General features: G+C 39.5%; 1 protein-coding gene across 1 annotated transcript; it reads left to right on the top strand.

Annotated features, from left to right (window-relative positions):
• The first annotated feature begins 15,619 nt into the window (after positions 1 to 15,619).
• On the top strand, positions 15,620 to 21,058 carry LOC114687417 (cathepsin 7-like). The gene is made up of 8 exons (XM_028862078.2): positions 15,620 to 15,704; positions 16,772 to 16,908; positions 17,199 to 17,321; positions 17,404 to 17,550; positions 18,114 to 18,338; positions 18,819 to 18,981; positions 19,568 to 19,685; positions 20,749 to 21,058. Exons 2-8 carry the CDS (start codon positions 16,783 to 16,785, stop codon positions 20,846 to 20,848), a joined length of 1,002 nt encoding a protein of 333 aa, XP_028717911.1. The 5' UTR covers positions 15,620 to 15,704; positions 16,772 to 16,782; the 3' UTR covers positions 20,849 to 21,058.
• The last annotated feature ends 1,629 nt before the right edge of the window (positions 21,059 to 22,687 follow it).

The raw sequence follows: 22,687 nt of genomic DNA on the forward strand, positions 1-22,687 counted from the left end.
AATAACCCAACACATCAGATTGAACATAGAACCCAATATTGTACTCTAGAGACTTATTTCCTCTGGTATTGTAAAATCTACTCAGTTCATCTCAAGGTCGACAGTCTTATAAAGTTCCAACAGTATTCAAAGCTCTCCAATTTCTAGAAGGAGAAACAGAGGGACAAGCATAAAGACAACATAAAGCAACACTTCAGCCCAGTGGGACAAATGCCAAATTCTGAAATACCATGTTTTTCATCTGGGTCTTCTGGTGGAATCATTCAGGATCCAATAGCGATAGGAATTCATGCCTTTCCAACTTTACCACCAGAGTCTAAACACAGCTGCCTCTGTACCATGTTTTGGTCAAGTTGAACTGTGATTTAAGGAGTTTTATGACATGTTAAAGAGTCCCATAATTCTCTGAACCCTGGATGACTTGGAAAGTAAGAGAGAAAGTATTGGCTGTCTCTTATATCCTTAGTCTTTTGTCTAGGATTCAGGTCTATATCCTGAACACATAAAAGACTTTAAACATTTTAGCTAGTTTTGGTGTTGAAGTGGTGAGTTTGAGGTTTTTGTTGCATAACCTTAGGTAAATTTTGGCCATATAGTAAATTAGAATTCTCCTGAATGTATGGTTGAGTCAGGTATCTTTGGTATTAAACATATAATTAACTCTTGAGTATGCATTCAGCTGAACTTTCCTGGAAGAACAGTCTTCAACAGAGGTTTACATAGTAGAGGCAGAAGAGGAGTGGAGGCACACAGCAGGTCAGTTGTGAGGAGGAAAGCTTCTACACTGAAGTCTGAGAGTTGCTCACACTCACAATCATGCAGAGGTACAAAATGGATTTTAATTAACATGTGTACAACATTAATTCACAACATAAAAATGAAGAAGTCACATGATTCCCAGTACTGGCTTATAATTCATCTTCTCAGGTACTTAGCTTGCTGCTAAAGCAAAAGTTAATAATGAAAATGTGTTTGATTCAGGCAAGGACACTGGTTAGTAGTAATTTCCATTTTAGACAGTTGCCAAGTAGGGCACATAATCCCTTTACAGTTTGAGAAAGTCTAGACACCTATAGGTACAGTTAGCTCAGTGTCAGCATGGGGACTCTCTTATATGTAAGCTAAAGAGCAACTAGAGTTCATTTCAACAAAGGAATAGTGTGTGTTGTTCTACACAATAAGAAGAGAAGGAGGGAAGTAACAACCTATTTAGGAAAGAACTCATTTATTTGATCATACCTATGGGACTAGGCCTTGCATCCCATAAGGGAAAGCCATTTTGATGTCTGAGCACTCTTGGTGTCAAGAACAGAGTGCTTTTCTTTACATGAGGATTGGCTCTTTGTATCCAGGTCTTCAGAGTAGCAGTGATGCATCCAGTGTAGTAAGGTACGCTTGAAGCCTGGTCAGGGTTTTAGAATGTGAAGGATGTTCCCTGTAACTCATTTCTGAACAGTTCCTATATTTAGGGCAAGACCATCATGATGAATTTTTCATTGTTTGTATTTGACAGGTAATTTCATTTTACTGAAAAAGAGCATAGGTATGAATGTGATTAGGGAGGTTGTATATCAGAGGGATGTTACATGTGAACCTCCTGACCATCTGAATTGTGTGTGAGAGCATTTTCAAGGCTCTGAATCAGAATAGGTGTGTCCTTTGCCTCAGTGATGATGTTCCTGTCGATGACCATTTTCCTGTTGATAGTGTCTATCACACAGAGCTCAGAAAATGCCTTACCTCAGGGGCTAAACTCATCTATTACTTGGACTAAGAGTGATAGAAGTTCTTCTGTTCATTCTACCTACACTCTCCCCAGTGCTCATATGTTCTACCAAGGTGGTTCTCAGCTGCATTTGTTTGAGGCTGAAGAAAGTATATATTGGTATTTATGATAGCAACATATAGTACAGATGCCTTCAGAGATTAGAGACAGAACAAGACTACATTGTTATTTCAGTTCTATGTGTGTAATGTAGCCAGACAGATAGTATGTGAGCAGCTTTATTGTGTACATCTTTTGGTGCTGAACAAAAGGACAGGAGTTCATTATACTTTTCCTTTTTAATGACTCCAGTTTTCCTTTGTGAATATTTAAAGGACAAATGTTTTGATAGGATTTAGCTGGTATACATGTGATCACAGTATTTTGTGAAACTGATTCTGGCCCCCAAAAGGATGATTTTATATTTGCAAATCTCCCACCAATTTGTCATCAGCCACCTGTTCTTTTTCTTCATTGGTGTTGTCGGAGTGAGCTCTAGGGAAGCCTCAGACAAAGAAAGAACTGTAGGGATGTCCTTCGCCCAGTTTTTATGGATTCTTGCAAATATCAAAGAAGGAATTTTGGAAGGAGACCATGGAAAAATTTGGAGGCAATTTTACTACAGAAGAAATTACCCAATTTAAAAGGCGAGTGAATTGTTCTCAGTGAAAGCATATATTACAGAGGGTTTTTTTTTTTTTTGAGGGGGAAATATACTTTGTTTCAAACCTTGGTGAAGTGGTTTTATGGACCATGGGTTATATTTTGAGTACGTGACTTTGTAAGGAACATGTTTTTCACTGATAAGTTGAGGTACAGTTCAAAAGTAAGAAGCCATTTTTCTTTAAGACAAATTCAGCTGAATGACTGTTAATCTCATATCTATGATCTTTAGGGTGTGGGTTAATCTTCCACATTCCTTCTTGATTATTTGCTGTATATTCTCCATTTTTACCTCTTCCTTTTGCCTGGTCAGATCCCATGTGAGAGCCAGCAGCAGGAAATCATTAAATTTATATCAAGTATGTCACTTGCTTTTATTATCTGACTGAATTTTATACATTCTCTCTTTGTCTGATTGCCAGCTGTTGTGGAATTTTAATGAGGTTTTCTTGTACTTGAACCAAAAGAAGCACCAGTGTCATCATTTGGAGGTTCAGTCTACATGATCACTCTTCCGCAGAAGTTAGTATTCAGAGAAACTATTGGGGTTCTCTCTGGAAGCAGTATCCAGTACTGGTGAGAAAATTCCCCTGTGGGACCATTACTCTTCAGTGAAGCCACATTGCTTAACTATGGAATCTTTCCATAGTTATAGTTCCTTTCCACCAAAGCATTTCTCTGTGCTCTGGGGCCATTTATGAGCATTATTCTTATGATGTCCACTAATTAATATTTCTGAGCACCAAACACGAGGATGTCAGTTGGTACTTGACTGAATATAAGGAAGTCAATGAGTGCTGCAGAGAGCAAAGCTTTTTTGACCAATATGAATAAACAACACACTGAAGCAATTCTTTTGAGTTCAAGTCCATCTCATCACAGTAGGTGGAATTAACATAAATACACTCTGTGGTGATATATTGTGTATCAAATAAAGATTGCCTGTGGATCAGAGGACAGAGCCAGCCACTAGATTAAACAGAGAGACCAGGCAGTGATGGCACACACCTTTAATCCTAGCACTTGGGAGGCAGAGATCTGTCTTGATCTTTGTGAGTTCAAAACCACCCTAGGCTACATGAGATTGATTCAGTCTAGGAGAGAAACAGCCAGACAGTGGTGGCACACACCTTTAATCCTAGTACTTGGGTGTCACATACCTTTAATCCCAGCACTTGAGATGTCATGCCTTTGCTACCAGTATTTGGGAAGAACACACACCTTTAATCCCAGCATTAGGAAGAAAGTGAAAAGGCTGGGTGGAGAAAGGCATATAAGGCCTGCGGAGACAGGAACTAAGGCTTTCCAGCTGAGGACTCAGGCCTTTTGGCTGAGGACTCAGTGGCTTTCAGTCAGAGGATTCGCTGAGATAGGACTGAGGATTCAGGAGTGGTGAGAAGTTTCTCTAGTGGCTTGTTTTTTTGTGTCTCTGATCTTTCAGCATTTACCCTAATATCTGGCTCTGGTTTTTTATTAAGATCATTTAGGATTTGTGCAACAACACTCAGCCTAAGTCTTGATGAGTCATTAGCTATGAAACATCATAGAAAACACAAGATCTTCACTGTGAAAATGATGGGAAAGGCTCACTGTTTCTTTGATAATCTCTAATATAAATATGAAAGGCTCTTTTTTGACCAAAGCAGTAACCTTCCCAGGGTAATTTTATATTGCTCTTGTCAGTGAGTGAATATATGAACTCTAAATGTCTGGGGATTTGGGAGACTTCAGAAAGGATTCATGTGGATAAAAGATGGAGATTTTGGAATAATCTATGAAGAAATAACACTTGAAATGATCTTAGTGATATGATCAGACTTCAGGTTGGCAAAGTGCCTAAGCTGGGCATTTTCCTCCATTGTCACTAGCCAGAGTTCAGATTGCTCCTTACCACTTTATACCACTTATATGTCCTTCACCTACTAGATAGAGAAAAAATATCTGTTAAGTTCACATTTGTTGAATGCTTGAAATCACAGAGTGTCCAAGTAGCCTGATAAACACTGAAGAATACCATATGGCATTTATCAGTTTGACAATGGATCTCTTTTATTTCATGAGGTGAGATTCTGTCAGTTTGATACAAGCTAGGGTCATCTGGGAAGAGGAGACTTCAATTGAGAAATGACTCTATCAGAGTGGTCTGCATGAAAGTATTTGGAGCATTTTCTTGATTAATAATTGATGTGGATTGTCCCAGCCCTGTGTGGGGTTACCATTGGACTGGTGTGTTTGGGTTGTTGAAGCTGAGGGAGCCATGGAGAGAAAGCTAGATGTAAGATTCCTCCAAGGTCTCTGCTTCTGTTTTTGTCCCTGGGTGTGGTGATATTCTGTTGTACCCTAGTAAAGCTTGCCTGAAGATCAGAGGACAGAGCCAGCCATAGAGTTAAACATAGAGGTCAGGCAGTGGTGGCACACACCTTTAATCCTAGCACTCAAAAGGCAGAGATCTATCTGGATCTCTATGAGTTCAAGGCCACATTGGGCTTTATGAGATTGATCCAGTCTAGGAAAGAAACAGAACCAGGCAGTGGTGGCACACACCTTTAGCCCTAGTATTTGGGAAGCATACATGCCATTAATCCCAGCATTAAGAAGGTTGAGATAGGAAGTGAAATGTCTGGGCAGAGAAAGGTATATAAGGCATGAGGAGACAGGAAGTAGAGCCTTTTGGCTGAGGACTCGGGTGTATTCAGTCTGAGGATTTGTGGAGACAGGATCAGCTGAAGAGTTGGCAAGGTGAGAAGTAGCTGTGGCTTGTTTCCTCTGATCTTTCAGCATTTACTCCAATATCTGGCTCTGGGTTTTTATTATAAGACCATTTAGGATTCATGCAACATCTGGGCCTGTGCTGCATTCTTGATCTGACTCCTCCCTTTAGTGGTAGACTGTGAGAAAGACATGCTTTTTGTCATGATATTTATCACAGCAATAGAAGAGTTGCTGACACATAGTTACTGTGAATAGTGGGTTAAATCATATCTACACTGTTTGGGAAGAGCCAGGAACATGGATTCTCAATGTAGGGTAAGAATTTTTGTTACAGTGATCAAGGTGCTGATAACATGATGTTGGAAACAATGCAATTTGGAATTTTAAGGAATATAGTTTTAATATTTAGACAACTTGAAAGTAAATATAAAAAACAGAGCAACAAATTAGATTAGGTTTTTCTTATAAAATGAATTCTCTTTTTCTACTATCTCTCTCTCTCTAGTGCTCTACCTCTTGCCATGCTCAAAGGCCAATGGTAGATGCCCATATTGTGTTCAGAGTCTCATGAACTCCCTTGTCTCACAACTTGAAGGAAGATTTCCCATGCCTGGTACTGGAGTTTTTGTTCAATAGCCTATGGCTCTCTGTGGGGAGCAGTCTCTCTCCTTGTGCCATAAACTCCATTTAAAAACACTCTATGTATGTACACACAAACAAATTATGAATGTATTTCTCAGTAATTTTACTAAGTGGCAATACCTATGAACCACTATATTGGCCATTATAGAAAGATATTCTTAAGGGCACAATACTGGTACTTTTATCTTGGTGATAATCAACTGCTATGTAATTGGAAGTAAAGTCCATCATTAGAAGGAATTTGTTCCTGATACTGTAAACCTAGTCAACTACCTGATTTTATTTCTGCCCTATATAACTGCAGGCTGTATACCTTAGAAGAGAAACCACTACTACCATTTTCTTGGACTCAAATTTCCTAACTGTATTCTAAGTATTTAATTTGACACAAGAGATAAGTATAGATCTCATCAAAGAAGTTTTCTGGTAAAAATGTCCGAATTGAGTTGATACATCTACAATGCAAACTACACCTAAGGCTCAAGAAAAGTCATAAAATAGAGGGCAGAAACACTGTAAGAACCAGAGGAAATGGATGTCTGCTGATAAATGTCTTCTATACATTACAGGAAAGCTGAACTCCTGAAACCTCAACAATGTGGTTGGTTAAACAAGACCTGTACTATGACAACAGCAATTGCTTTGGCAATATACATTGGGTCAAATTTCACAAGATCCCCCTAGATGAGGAGATACATGCAATTAATTGTTGCTGAGGGAGAGAGAAGCATTTTCCTTTAAGACAAGCTCCCTGACAGCTATTCCAACCCTAAATGGTCAGCCTTAATTACAAATCCATCAGATCAATGTTAAATGGGTTTTAACAACGTACATTTTTATACATATGTAGCAAGAATAATTAAAGAAGGGGTCATGAAACTCACAAGAAGTAGATAGGCATGTAGGGCTTAGAAATGGAAGAAATAGTGTAAATATAGTACTTATATATGAACTCTTAACAAATTAAAAGAATGTTACTTTGTAAACCAAGAAAATGAATGATTTATATCACTGTGTAAATGTACAGTTTGTGATAATTTTGTTCTGATTGCAGTTCCATCTGTAAAAATTAATCTATTATATTAGTTGCCCAATAAAATAAGGGAATAAGGGTAATAATATTCATTGCAGTATTGATTGGAAGATAGTGATAAAATGATGGCAATGTGCATCAGTATATAGAATGTAGATTGTTAAATGGGTTTAGATTTATATAACAATAGAATTATGTTCATATATTGAAAATAAAGCTGAGAAAGAGAGATTGAGAATGGAGTTATCCATAATGAGGTGACAATGCTCTTACTAAATTTCATATGTTAACAAATAAAAATCCCAGTGCCTTGAGTAGATTATTTCTTTTGAAAATCTTAGCCAATGTCTTAGCTACCCATCAGAACTTGATGGTAAGACCCTGTTGTTGAAAACAAAACATACCTAAGTTATAAAACAAGAAGAAATGAAGCTGGTACTGAACTAGAAGCTTCACTTCTACTGGATAGCTTTCATAGGGCTGGAAGGCGCTATTCACACTACTATTGTAGAAAAGTAACCATCAATCTTGTACAGTGGTGAACCCTGTGAGGTACACTTATGACTGAGCTGGCATGACATTTCCACTGGTGCAGTAGTGGCATGACCATCATGGGGCTAGCCAATCAATTCTGATTAGATTTATGTCCTACTTCACAAGATGAAATAAATAACTGGCATTATTACTGGCCTGAAAACTCATGGCTACATAGATTATAGGCTCCAGGAAAGAATCTACTACTTAGCGCTTCTGAACAGCCATGGTGTTAAATGAACTCCTACTGACTTATTATACTCTAAAATTAATGCATCTCTCAAACCTTTTATGGAAGCTTCTACTTGAGGTGGATAGCAATTCACATAAAGACCTATAACTGGTCATACAGACTAAGAGACTACAGAGTGCTCACTTGGAAATGGAACATATACACAACTACTCTTCCTTTATGGTTCAGAGATCACTGTGGAAGAGTGGCTGCAAAGTGTGAGAGCCAGAGGCATTTGATGACTAAAAGGAAATAAAAGGAAATAGTGTCTTCTGGACACAACAGGACAGCTGCACAGATGAACTAACAGTTAATGTGAAAGCACACAGTAGACCTGTGTAAGCCAAGCAAAACAAATCCCAGCTTGGACAAGGCAACTAGGCATGAAGTTCCACCCTTAGCCATGGAGCTACTGCAATTTTTGCTGCTCGGAGAGACAGAGTCATTGTTCTCTAAGACATAGCCCCTGGTAAGCCAACCACATCAGTGAAAGACTACACACCCAAGAATACTTGGGCAACAAAATTAGTCTTCATCGTTTTAAAAAGAAGTCACAGCATAAGGTTAGTAGTTAAGGATGTACACATCTGGGTAGGGTAGATAGAGGTAATTGAATGTGAGCTAAATAACTCCCAAAGAACCAATTAGAAAAAAGAATATAGTTCCAGGGATCATTTCTGTAGCTTTTTAATGTTCTGGACACTGACTTCCTCTTTAGTGGTGGACTGGGGAAGGCTCTGTAACCAATGTGCTAATGTGAACATGTTCACTGAGAAAGCCATCTAAACTTTGATAGTGTCTTGGTTAGACATGGTACTTCAGAGTTTCAGCAGCTTCATTGCCTCCTTCACTCTCATCTGAGAACTTAGAATTATCCTTGAGAGTCTGTGGTAAAATAGCAATCAGAGGACAGGTTGAAAATTCAGGCAAGAATGCTATAGGATGATCTGTGGCAGAGTTGAGCCCATGTGAGGGATTCTGATGGCTGAGGACAAACTTCTGAGTATCAGACAACACTCACCTTTCACATCATAAATGGAGGGCAACAAGGAGCTTTGGCCGGACTCTTCCTTAAGACAAGTGGTGGCATGGTGGACTTTCAAAAATGTCGCTGAGCATTACCCCCGCCCCATGTACTCTGGAAAAGGACTGGCCCCACCTCACCGCCTTTCCACTGTGAACAAGGATTCGTTGCATACACGTGCCACTGTTCAGGGATCCTCAAAGTGAAAACTTGTACAGATATTTTGGACAATGGGCTTGAAAAGTTTCACAACTCATTTCACACAGATCAGGGATCTTTAATCCCCATTTTTCTATTTGGATTCAAACTCCTTGGTACAAAGAAGGGAAAACTGCTGCTTCACAATGTTTTTTTTATTTTTATTTATTTATTTATTTATTTTAGCTCATAGCATGACTGTCTTCTATTGCTGTGATAAATGACATGAGCAAAAGCAACTCATGGAGGAAAGGGTTCATTTCATTTGTTGTTTACATCCCATCATCAGGAAAATCCAAAGTAGGAATTCAAGGGATGAACCTGGAAACATAAAATGAAGCAGAGGCCACAGAAGGATACTTGCTATTTTTTTTCCCATGGATTGCTCATCTTGCTTCTGATTCAACCCAGGACCAACTTCCTAATGGTGGCACTGCCCACAGTGATTTAGGACATTTCTGTGACTTACTAGTCAATAAAATTCCTGTAGGACAGACTGATGGAGGCATATTTCCAGCTGTGGTACCCTCTTCATAGATGAATCAAGCTTCTGTCAAAAGAAAGACAAAAGAAGCTTGATAAAAGAAAGATTACCAACACATTTGAATATTACCTGATCAGAGGGATGCCAGATATATTAGCACAAAGCTATCATTTCCTCCATGCAGCCACCATGCTTTTTGTGCTCTATTCTCCCTGCTGCCTGACTCACATTTAACCCACATTCCTATAAGAACTATCATATAGAATCATTGTGGAGGAAGATTGAGTGTCATCCCTCAGCCCTGGAGATTTATCTAAGGGAATGAGGAAGTTGATGGCCTGGTTGTGTGTAATTATGGACTCAGGATGATCCTTAGACTGCTATCTGAAGAATCAAATCTGCCCTCCAAAGTGACTCTTACAGTGCCACAGTCCAGGAGAATGGAGGTGTATTTCACAACTCATCACACTTCTTGGAGGACTGTAAGTACATTCCTAACTCTTCACAGCCTTCCTGGTGTGTTAGTTCCCTGAATAACAAAGTAAAAAAAGAACACTTGCAAAGCCCTTTTGGTAGGGAGTTTCAGCTGCTACACCCCATTGTTGCAGAGGGGCTTTTACCTGAGTTCATCAGTCAATTGAAGGTCAACATCCTTGGAGTGTTACAGTAGGATTCCAGATGTATGAGAATGTTCAAGACTGTAACCACCATTGTACCCACCTCCTCATAGTTCCCAATTGCTAATAAGGTTTGCCTTTGGGTCAAATATCATTTCTAAAGGATAGGTAATGTTTTGAAGGGGAAATTCATGGCTGTCTATATCAAAATGTGGTATTTAATTTTAAAAATTCAGCTGTGTATAAGAAATAACTTATATGAAAAATATTGAAGAAATTTCCTTCCATTGGCTCCTCATTCTGTTATCACCTCATTTCAAAATGTAGATGTAGGGGCAATGTAGAATTGCAATTTTCAGAAGATTCTGAAATTGAGTCTCCAAACATTTTTCTTTCCAGAAAAATTAATTATTAATAAATCCCTTTACCTCTTCAATTAGAATGACATTAAGGAAGAAGAAATTTAACAGATTAACAGTTATTTTCTTTTGTGTCTCAAACTAGAAGAAAACCAAGATAAAACAGTAGTGAGAAGTCAGATTTAAAGGGATGGTTCTCACCATCCTGCACCAGCAAGTTCCTGGGAGGATTCATGCTTCCCCCTAAAGTCCATTTTGTTTAACCTTTCTGAGTCTGTGGATTGTAGCTCGATTATCATTTACTTCACATCTAATATCCACTTATAAGTAGGTATATACCAGATTTGTCTTTCTGGGTCTGGGTTACCTCACTCACTCCGGATGATTTTTTCTAGTTCCATCCATTTGCCTGAAAATTTCACAATATCATTTTTAACAGCTGAGTAATACTCCACTGTGTATGTGCCACAATTTCTTTATCCATTCTTTAGTTGAGGGGCATCTAGGCTTTTCTTCCAGCATCTGGTTATTTTCAATAAAGGCACAATGAACATAGTTGAACAAGTATCCTTGTAATAGGATAGAGCATCCTTTGGGTATATGACTAAGAGTGGTATAGCTGGATCTTGAGGTACATTGATTATCAGTTTTCTCAGGAACTACCATATTGATTTCTACAGTGGGTGTACAAGTTTACATTCCCACCAGCAATGAAGGAGTGTTCCCCTTGCCCTACATCTTTGCCAGCATGAGCTGTCACTTGTGTTAATGATCTTAGTCATTCTGACAGGTGTAAGATGGAATATCAAAGTAGTTTTGATTTGCATTTCCCTGATGTCTAAGGATGTTGAACATTTTTCTTTAAGTGGTGCACTCCAAGAGAGTGAGTCCATGCCCTATACTACCTGGATGGCCAGGAACTAGAAACTTGATAGCCCAGAGACCTAGGATTGATGCCTTGTCCTGATGTTATCAGAGTGTCCTCCCCCAGCAGCAGATGGGAGCAGATGCAGAGACTCACATGTGGAGAGAGAGTCTAAATTGGAGGTCTTCTTTGACTTCTGCTGTAACAGGTCAAGGGACCCTGTGGAATAAAAGTGGGAGAGGACACCAGGAAAACACAGCCTGCTGAATCAGCCAAGCAGGGCTCACATGGTCTCACAGAGACTGAAACAAAGGCAAAGTTTGCATACATTTTGGCTATAGAGGAATGAAATAATATGTCTGCCAAAGAGAATCAGAAATATGAAAAACGTGGGGACTCTTGCAAACTGCAAGGTATTCTAGTCTGCATGGAAGAAATGACAAATCTGTTCTCAGTCACCTTTATAGGCAACCCACTGAGACGGGAAGTGACACTTCCTCCCAGTGACAGTGACAGCACAGATGGAGGGGAGGAATAGGAGTTATGTGGGCTTCAGTTCATGCATGCATGCATACATACAAGAATCACAGAGAACAGATGACCAAGTCAATTGTCTGACTCACATGCCAATTTCTATACATTCTTATGGTAATGTAATTCAAAGAGTCCTGTTGAAAAGGAATACTTTGAGAATCTGGTAAATTCTCTGTTTGAACTTTAGAAGTTAAAAAAAGAAAGGAAGAAAGGAAGGAAGGAAGGAAGGAAGGAAGGAAGGAAGGAAGGAAGGAAGGAAGGAAAAAAGACAGACAGAAAGAAAGAAAGAAAGAAAGAAAGAAAGAAAGAAAGAGAGAGAGAAAGAAGCCATTGCTTTTGTAATGTGGCCACAGTATTTTTTGAAGTTCATATTTACATGCTATTTATTGTTTTGTGAATATGAGAATATAATTTAAAAAGAATTTTAAAAAGCATTATGTCAAACTAACAAGCTAGACTTCAAGTTAAGTATGCTATGATTTTATTTATGTGATGTTTTAGAATATGTGTCCATTAGACAGAACATAGAGAATGGAAAGGGACAATGTATAAGTGTGGAGAATAGTTATTAGGTTTGTCCTGAACTGTAGAAATGTTCTGGGATCAAATGCCATTAATTTAAGTATTACATTTCATTTAAATATTATCCCAGCACTTGGGAGGCAGAGGCAGGCAGATCTCTGTGAGTTAGAGGCCAGCCTGGGCTGCTGAGTTCCAGGAAAGGCACCAAAGCTACACAGAGACCTTGTTTTGAAAAACAACAACAAAATTATATAAATACTGAAATATTCATTTTGATATGAAGACACTATTTTATATAAACAGCAAAATACTACACATACACACTATGCACACACACAGACACACACTGGTGCAGTGGTGTATGTCTTTAATCAGTCATTATGGAGGTAGACACAGTCAGATTGCTGTCAGTCAACAAATCTGGTTTGCACAGAAAATTTCAGGTCAGTATGGGTTATGCAGTGAGGTGTAGCATGAATCTTAAAAGTTCTTATTAATAAAATCAAACCCGAGGCGAGTTATTGGGGTCCATGCTGGTAGATCAGAGAGACAGAACTGGCCACAGCTATCTCACCTTGTTATTTCCTCAGCTGGTCCTGTTTCCTCAGACTGGAAGCCCCTCAGTCCTCATCCAGAATGAATCTCAGCTGAACTGAACCAGCCACATGCTTAACCAGCCAAATACTCAACCAGCCAAAAGCCTCTAGTTTCTGGTCCTCACGCCTTATATATCTTTCTACTTTCTACTACCACTCCCTGGGATTAAAGGCTGGCTTTCTGGGATTAAAGGTGTGTGTCACCATGCTTGGCTATTTCCAATGTGGCCTTGAACTCACAGAGATCCAGAGGGATTTCTATCTCTGGAATGCTAGGATTAAAGGTGTGAGTGCCACCATTTTCTAGCCTTTGTATCTAGTGGCTGTCTGTTCTCTGACCCCAGATAAATTTATTAGAATACACAATATTTTGGGGGACACAATACCCCCACAGTGAGGCACTGTCTCAATAAATAAAAAAAAACATAATTATAAATAAAAATCAATTCAGGTGTCTTATGGTGATCAGAGGGAGAGACAGCTAAAATGTTTAAACTGAGAGATCCATATGCATACACACCTGTCATTGGGTTGCTTCTGGGGACACACATCCCTATCTGTGAGGTCCTGACAGGTAAGGGGATGAAGAAGCATTGCTGGAAATGATTCTTCCTGCTGTCTCTTATTTTAAGTATGGGGCTTACAGAGAAATAGCAGTGAGGTTCCCAGTATTGTTCTGAGCTGTTTACACATGGATCTCCTCTCATTTTTGCAACTACGGTTCACAGGGCTCTCCAGACTTCAGTGGAGGTCAGCACTAACCTGCGGGCTTGATTCAGTCCATCTTGGGTAGGTTGAAGAACCTTGTTTTCCTAGCAAATGGAGTTGCCACTGATCATGACCTCATATGAATACCTGTGTGTAGATGATAAACTGTCTTCTGTGAACAAACTTATTCATGAAAGTGTCCACTGTAGTGAAGCATACAGATGAAGGGTGATCCTACCTGCCTTTCTAATGTGGGGCAATAATGTCAAATCAGGTCATGCTAGAGCAGCTTAGAAATCGCAAGACAGCTTTAGATCCTTTCACATGATTCCAGGACCACACTTGATTCTTGAGGTAATCTGAGAAGATCCCTTAGGTCTCTGCAAGAACGTGGTCATGTTTTGACAAAAGTGCTCACTCACCTGGTGCTATATTGGATAACCAAAATCCAAGGAAACTGCTGCCTAAGAGGAACTTGTCCTATAACATCATTACAAGGAAATGTTTATTAAGGACGCTGGAGATACGTATAATAAGGATGACACAGTGGGGAAAGTGGGTCTGCTCAACATAAGTCCATATAACAGAGTTGAAAATGTGAAAACAGAATAACAAAACAGAATCAGAGTTGAAAGACTGTGGCTGGACAGATGTTCAGGATTCTTGCTGCAGATGAGCAAGGAGGAACCCTGATCAGATTTGAAGGGTGATCAGATAGCAATAATGATTTCTGGAGCAATAATGATTTCTGGTGACCTGACACATCAGAATTTTTGACAGAAATGAGATAATACAAGAATATACATAGACATTATTAGCAGAAAGTCAGAGCTCTGAATGGGGCAGTCCAGGTTTATTTAGCAAGTAATGTATAAGTTGGTATTTCAAAGACATATGGCCTTAATACTGTATTACTCTGACATAAAAAGTCCTCACTGCTTCTCTTACTTTTAGAAATTATTTGTTGAGTTTAGATTTTGTGCAAACTTGCCAGTGTAGGATGTAGGGTGTATAGTGTCATATATTTCTTCTGTGATCCAAGAAAACAAAAAAATGCTACAATAAATGAACAAACAGAATATGGTATCTCCATGTAATAGAAAAAAAATCACATAACCTGGATAAAGAGGAGATTTTGACAGTAGCTACTGGTTACTAAGTTATTTCCTAGTTGTCTCCTTTCAATACTGGTACAGTGGAAATTACCTCCAATATGGCAATGGTCAAGAAAAACACTCCACCTATGGTAGCAGGCAAATTCCTAAACAGAGAAATTGAAGTGAGTGGTGCTGAGGTTGAGGACAGGAATTAGAGGTTTATTATTTGATGAGTTCACATTTTCCTGAAAGCAGATAAAATCTTCCCAGAGATCTACTTGGTGATGTTTGCACAATGATGGTGCCCCTAAGGCCACTGAGATTTATATCTAAAACTATAAATGTTGAAATTTCAGGTGATGCATGTGCTACTGAATGCAAATACTGACAGGTTTGATGGTGCTGGATAACAAGTGTTCAACTTAACCTCAAGTAGAGAAATGTCAGATAGTTTCATGAAACCATGCGTGCTAGGACCTGAATTTCCCTTCTTTGCTTTGGTCTTGAACACTTTCTATGTGGAGTCACCCCTCCAACATTGGGATTTTTATGAGTACTAGCTGTGTTCCTCTGTGACATTGAAAAGAATGCACGCCAAAGTTAGTGTTTTCAAACATCCCAATGTAGCTTTGAGTTAAACATGAAATAAGAGACTAGAATATCCTAACTGAACCTACTCCGTGATGGTAAGTAACCCCAATCTCTGATTTTAAGCTAAGTGCTATGCTGAAATCCTATGTAGCTTTTCTTTCAAACTCCTCATCCTCATTTTGAGCTACTATTAAGATAAAATGCCAGCCCATTATGTGATCCAAGGCATGAAAGGTGGTTCCCTAACTTCTTCTGTGAATGTCTATAAGTTCCACTCCACATAATCCACTCAAGCTGTTCACACCCACCCCTCCAGGACAGGTAAGATGTGATCTCAGTAGGAGCCTGAAGGCCCAATCCAGTTACGTGATAGTCAATCAGCAGAAGGGAAAGATTGATTGGGAGGGCGTGGATTAGCCAGAGACTTGAGATTTAAAGGCTGAGTGAGACATTGCTGGGCCAGATCTGACACCTCAACAGCCTTAGAAGAGCTTCCGGAGTGCATCGAAGCAACAGACGTTACCACAGGTGAGGCCTTTCTTCTGCCAAGGCAGAATGGGAAGTGACCCTGGAGGCGACTCTTGAGGGACTCCATGGAGAATCAGGCAGAGCCCCAGGAATGAGAATATCCTCTCAACCTCAGCAGTCCTGCTGTGTGGAGGAAGAGGAAGGTGGGGAAGCCAGAGGGGGAAACCTGGGCCCTCTTCGGTCCAGGTTTGTATAAGATCCAATTCAGTGCAAGCCTGGTCCTGGCCAGAGAGAGTGACAGCTGATACCATGCACACCAGGGTCATGTTCATCTCATTCTGACCCTACAGAGATCATCATATTACACATCAGCCCTGTGTAACTATTTCTTTTCCTGATTGACATGTGCAGAAGGAGTACCAAGTGGCACGCCACTTGTCAGTTCTCATAGGGAATGCTACTTAAGAGACCCAGCCAGGCCTGATCTTGGGATTTCAGGGTGTTTTTATCTAGCACTCCATCATCATGGTGTCTCCAGCTTCCACTGGCTTTTCCATTTGAGATTTTTTCCCTCATTGATGTAATGAGTGTGTTGCAAAGTCTCAATGGTCTAATAGAGTACTGGAAATTTTGATTTTTCCCATATTTTCTAAGTAGGACAGTCTAGAATGTTTCCTCTTGAGAGAGAATGTTTCAAACAGCCCATATACTGCTCTGCATTAAGGAATCCCATACAATGTGCTCCTAATTCCTGGGGAAACTTGTACTTAGGATCAGAAGCCACATAAGAGAAGATTTTTTATCATCAATAATCCTAGGTTCACTCTGTCCAAGTCCCTAGATATGTGGCTTTTGAATTTTGATGTCCATCATCATTTTTTTGATTAGGTAAATTTGTAGTACGTTAGTTTCCATGAATTTCTGGAATTTTTCCCACATGCTCTGCAACTTTATATAAAAATTAAATGTTATCCATGACATCTCTGTCCCAACCTCATATTTAGCCATTTAAAAAATCTTTGAGTAAATATTTGAGAGAGTAGTTAGAATAATTTTATTCAGCATAGGTGGCTTAATTTCTCAAGAGTGTTGGTGTATTCTCCTATTCAGTTTTGTTTACTCTGTAGGTACTTAAGACATGACTCCTGCTGTCTTCTTGGTCATCCTGTGTTTGGGAGTAGCCTCAGGTGCTCCAAAACCAGATTACAGTTTGGATGCTGAGTGGGAGGAGTGGAAGAGGAGCAATGAGAAAACATACACCCAAGTAGGTCACATGGACACACAGAGGGTCCTTGTAGAGCATGTTCATTGCTGCTTGGGGTTCATAGATTTAATAGAGGTCATAGATGCCACCCCTACTTGAGGTATTAGTGTAACATGGCATGAACACAAGGTGGCCACTGTCTCTGCTCATCAGGGTGTTGAGAGTGGCTTGCTTTAGTGTCCCAAGATCCCTCTCCATGACCTCTATGCATATGCAGCTAAAAGTCAACTTGGTCAGGTAGTGCACGGATATAATTGGAAATAAATGACATTCATTATGTTTATTTCCAGGAGGAAGAAAGACAGAAGAGAGCAGTATGGGAAGAAAATGTGAAAATGATCAAACTGCACAGTGAGGGGAATGGCCTGGGGATGAACAACTTCACTGTAGAGATGAATGAATTTGGTGACATGGTCAGTATGACTCAAACTGTTTCACACTTTTTCATTTTCTCTTCTGTTGTTTAAATGGAGATTTTATGTACTTTCCTTGAAGACTGGTGAAGAAATGAGGAAAATGATGATGGAGAGTTCAGTTGTGACTCTAAAGAATGGGAAACACATCCAGAAACGAGGCGATCCCAAAATCCCCAAAACTTTGGATTGGAGAACACAAGGTTATGTGACTCCTGTGCGGAGACAGGTATTACAACATCACATGACTCTCTTCCTCAACTACTGGGATGCAACAAGTTATAAACATGTCTATCTTATTTAACTGTGGTATGATATGCTGTTCACCAAACATATTTTTATAACTTGACTGCCACAGGTATTGTCCTTAGCATTCGATTGCTAGTAACAAATGTTTCTTAGTTGTCCCAAGGAAGGAGAAATCCCCATTCCATGCCTTAGTAATTATAGGGTCCATACAGGTATAGAATGCATACCTATTACTTCTATGCATTACTTACTGTTAAACCTCCATCTAGTGGTCCTAATATATGTCTCTCCAGACTTAATTTCTTTGATTAATGACATTTATCACACCTGGTAACAAGTGTATCAGGACTTTATGTGCACCTGTGTGTGTTTGTGTGGCTAGCCACTGGGGCATGAAACACCTCCCCATGGAGACTGACCCTTCATACCTTTAAGGCATCCATAAAATGCTAATAGTTCCCTTTTGATGAAGTACTCAACTACTTGAGTTGTTATTGCAGTTATTATTTGTTTGTGGACAACAATATTTTCTTCTCTGCTCAGGGAGGTTGTGGTGCTTGTTGGGCTTTTGCTGTTGCTGGTTCCATAGAAGGACAGCTGTTCAAGAAAACAGGCAAACTGATCCCACTGAGTGTACAGAACCTAATAGACTGTTCTAGATCTTTTGGCACTAATGGCTGTAAAGGAGGCATGATGTATAATGCCTTCCAATATGTGAAGAACAATGGAGGTCTGGAGGCCGAGGCAACCTATCCATATGAAGCAAAGGTGAGTGGGCTTCCTGGGATGTCATTTCAGTTTGGCTAGGGCAAGGGGAAAATGGCAGAAATTATAATCCATTTCCTTCAGACTTCACATTGAATGTAGAGTCTCTCTGCACACCACCACTGCTGTCATTGCAGTGTCCACCATTGCATGGTTGCCTGATTCCACGGTTCCATGTAGCTGTTCCTGCTTCTATGCACATGGAGAATGTGCAGACCATTTCACATATAATACAGATTTCTGCTCCATAAAAAGTTTCTTACGGATAGGAAGACTGATGAGGTGTCGTTGAAGACACGAGAGCTGATTTTTCAGTTCCAAATCTCCAGTAACATTTCACTTCCTGGAATGATTTATAACAGTCCAAATGTGGGGATGGTCCACCGCAAAGGGTCGAGTTTTATGCTTCTGACTATTGCTCTCCAGAAGGTAGATGGAAGTAACCAAGTCTTTTAACTCTTTATTTATTTATTTATTTTAAAGGAAGGACGCTGCAGGTACCGTCCTGAACGTTCTGTTGTTAAGGTCACCCGCTTTTTGGTTGTCCCAAGGAATGAAGAAGCCCTAATGAATGCTTTAGTAACTCATGGGCCTATTGCTATTGGAATTGATGCTGGACATGAATCTTTTACAAAATATACGGGAGGTAAGTATGTGTTTTTCTAGATATTAATGAAGAATGCTTGTGATCCTTTGGAGCATGCCAGGATGATATTCTAATAATGTATAAAATTGGATGTGAGTTTTAATTTTACACTTGTTAGCACAATAATCATGTGTGTTGTTTCTATATGACTCACATACCTATGCATCTGAGTACTTCATTATTTATTATATTGTTTAGCTTTATTCACTCTTCCCTACTTGGTATATATTATGGCATGGAGAAATTGCCTTTCTAGAACTAAATTCTAAAGAGTGCCTTGAATTAAGAAATTTATGTTGAATTATAATTTCTTGGAATGAGATTCTATTAGCAAAAACACAAGATGTGAAAGAGTCACCTTATGTGGGTATAGGGAAGTGCTTGTCACCAAAGTTATGCTCATTTTATTTATTTATTTATTGGATTTTGATGAGAACTTGTATCAGGATTCCTGTTAACAATGTTTTCTATTTTTATTGGAATTTCTGTAATTTCAGTTCACTTAGAATATGCCTCACTCATTGTTGTTGACCATGGTCATTATCAGGTTCCTGGTGCCTTTTACTCCAGTGATTTTCTTTTTCAGGTATATACCATGAACCAAACTGCAGACCTGATTCTCCTAACCATTCTGCGCTCTTGGTTGGCTTTGGCTATGAAGGCAGAGAGTCAGAGGGCAGGAAATATTGGCTGGTAAAGAACAGGTACAAATAGCTAAAATTATTTGTATTTTAGGTTTCAAATGGACTTCCTATTTGTAGTTAGTTTAGATACAAGTTACATAGAACATTGTTATAATTAAGATGAAGAGGAATATTTTCTCTTTTTTGCTGAAATGTAGGTGTTCTGTGTGTGTTTATATTTGCATATGTTTGTGTGTATGTGTGTGTATTTGTGTGTGTGTTTATGTATGTGTGTATTTGTTTATTTGTGTGTGCATGCGTGTTTGTGTATAGGCCTGCTACTGACATTAGTTGCCTAAGTTGTTCTCCACCTTATATATTGGAGAGGTGAGTGTCACTGATCCTAGAGTTTTCTATTTTTGTTAGTGAGCTTATCTAGTTTGTTCCAGTTATTTCTCGACTTCTGTAATTATAGATTGGCTGCAAAAAACATCCTAGTTTTCTTTTACTGTTATTTTTATTTGTGTGTCTGTATGAATGACGGCTGTGTGTAGGCAGATGCTCATACAGACCAGATGAAGATGCCACATTCCTTACAGCTCCAGTTACAGGGATTGTGAGCTCACTGACTTGGGTACTGTGGTGGGTGGGAACTTTTGTCCTGTGGAAGAACTCCAAGTGCTCCTAGTCACTGAGACATAACTTCAGCCTCATTCTGGCTTTAAGTGGAACTCGGACTCCAACTCCAGACCTTCCAGTTGTGGGATCTGGCTTTACTGTCTGGTTTCCGTCTTTGTCTGGAGCAGCTAACATATAATGTATGAACACAGAGTTCAGATTCTGTTGTTGATTTCCTTGGGAATCAATATAATGTTTGCACCATTGATTTTCTATTTCTCATTGGTTATTTCTAAACAACCTGTGGGTGGAATATGTCCTAATTCTCCCTGCTATTATTTTCACTGTTCTCTGTGAGATAAATCTTGGTACTCTGGAATTGACTCTGCCCTTTCTGATGCTTTCTATTAAATTGGCCTCGCTTTCTATTAAATTGGCCTCTGGCTCTGTACTCAAATTCAGAGTTATTGTAAAATTCCATTCTGCTGTGTCTTTTCTACTAAATGGAAAACCTGATTTCTTTCAGCCATGGTGAAAATTGGGGAGAAAAAGGCTACATAAAGATTCCCAGAGATCAGAACAACTACTGTGGAATTGCTTCCTACGCCATGTACCCCATATTGTGAGCTGCCCAGGGGTAAGAAGGAAGGGAAGATATTAGGACAACACATACAGAAGAATCCCACCCTCTTCAAAATGGCCTGCCTCTGCTGTGTGCAGGAGACACTTGAGTCATTGAAAAGCTAGGGTAGGGTGTCCAATCTGTGGTATGTTTCCTCTAGTAACACATGACTGCTGCTGTAATTGATGCTCTGCACCGATTTGTGTTAATAATTCCTGTAGTGACTTGATTTTAATTTTTTTTTCACTGTACCAAATGATGTCCTTAGAAATAAAAGTTAAATTCAAATGTAGTATCTAGTATTCTTCTTGTGAGGTGACTTTTTATGGTCAAACATGGTATTCATCTTGAAGACAGAACTGACTGGGGCGCTGGTGTTTTGGGGGAATAGTGGGTGGTTTTTCTGTGGTGGATGAACTTCAATCATTGGCTGTGGTCTGCCTACAGAATTCTATTTATATATTAGTGACCCTGTTCTGAAGGACGATATGGAAACTTCTGGGTTTGATACTTTTACTTTACATGAATTAACCCAGTTTCAATCCTTTGCTGCTTTGTGGAATGTGACATTAGTGTGTCCCCACTGCATTGTGCTGGGCCGTGACTCTCCCTTTCCAGCAATCCAATCCTGTACTAGCTTCCCTGTGACTGTGTCATAGAAATCAAAGTGACCATGTCTGAAATTACAGGAATTATCTTCCAGAATGTTCAGTGCTTCAATTCACTGAATGCTGACAGCTATTTCAATGCAAACTTTTGCAGTCACAGTCCTATTCTCTCATTGTTTATAGCTGATAATCCTCAAGCTTACAAAACCAATGCGTTCAACTTTGCCATAGGCATGTATGATCAGAAAAATAAGATATATACATTACTATATATGTATTCCTTTGGTATATACTATTTATTACTATCTGTGGGCTCAAACATCTAGGGCAGGTATTAGAATTGTATCTTCAATTTATAATAAATCACTTGCACAGTCAGATCTCATTTCAGCTTATTAGTGCTTGACTTTAAAGACTGGAAAATGGGTCTTAGTAACCTTACCTGTATGGGCATCATGGAGGGATAAGTCCAGGAGTCGTCTTCTGTACATCTAGATTAATTAGTAGGCCTGCTTAGCGAGAGTCCTCTTTACACCACACATTAGCAAAGCAGGCATCTTAATTAAATGGAAGCCATGTTCTTGGTGAGCCTTAATTCTCAGGTCCTATGACTGCAGGAGTCATAGTCTATTTCTTCTGTTACTTCATGATCCTAGAACTGAGTTGGAAAAGCAAATGATAAGTGGTGGATAGTGGTGGCCAGTGAAGGTAGTAAACGGGTTTTTTCTGAGGCCAGATGGCCTAACATTGTGTGCTTTCCCATGAAAAAGAGAATAAATATATATTCTACTAGATGAGGCATGATCGACATTTGCTGTCCATTCAATTTGTCCAGTAATCACAAGGTTAGGTCTTATTCCTTTGAGGACTTGCCTTGTGTTGCATGCAGGAAATGCTAAATGCTTATGGATGTGCTGTGGGATATTCTGTATGTCCTGTGGGAGCCCGTTCTCGGGTTCCTTGTGGCTTTACCCAGCAGGTCCGCAGAGAGGATGATTAGGACCACAGGTCTGAGTGCAGGTGTCTGAGATGATCTGCACTTGGCTGTGCTGTGAGATGGTCTGTATGTCAAGTTGCTCTGATTGATCAATAAATAAAACACTGGCCAGTGGTTAGGCAGGAAGTATAGGCGGGACTAACAGAGAAGAGAAATAAAAGAACAGGAAGGCAGAAGGAGACTGCCTGGAGCTACCGCCAGGACAAGCAGCATGTAAAGATGCCAGTAAGCCAAGAGC

This window comes from Peromyscus leucopus, chromosome 5, assembly GCF_004664715.2.
Source record: "Peromyscus leucopus breed LL Stock chromosome 5, UCI_PerLeu_2.1, whole genome shotgun sequence".
In the NCBI taxonomy this organism is placed as follows: domain Eukaryota; kingdom Metazoa; phylum Chordata; class Mammalia; order Rodentia; family Cricetidae; genus Peromyscus; species Peromyscus leucopus.

What these genes read in the sequence shown, in the direction of transcription:
- LOC114687417 (XM_028862078.2), top strand. Translation starts at nt 16,783, where the DNA reads ATGACTCCTGCTGTCTTCTTGGTCATCCTGTGTTTGGGAGTAGCCTCA. An exon ending in ATGAGAAAACATACACCCAA is followed by an intron (nt 16,909 to 17,198) that starts GTAGGTCACATG and finishes GTTTATTTCCAG; the next exon opens with GAGGAAGAAAGACAGAAGAG. An exon ending in TTTTACAAAATATACGGGAG is followed by an intron (nt 18,982 to 19,567) that starts GTAAGTATGTGT and finishes TTTCTTTTTCAG; the next exon opens with GTATATACCATGAACCAAAC.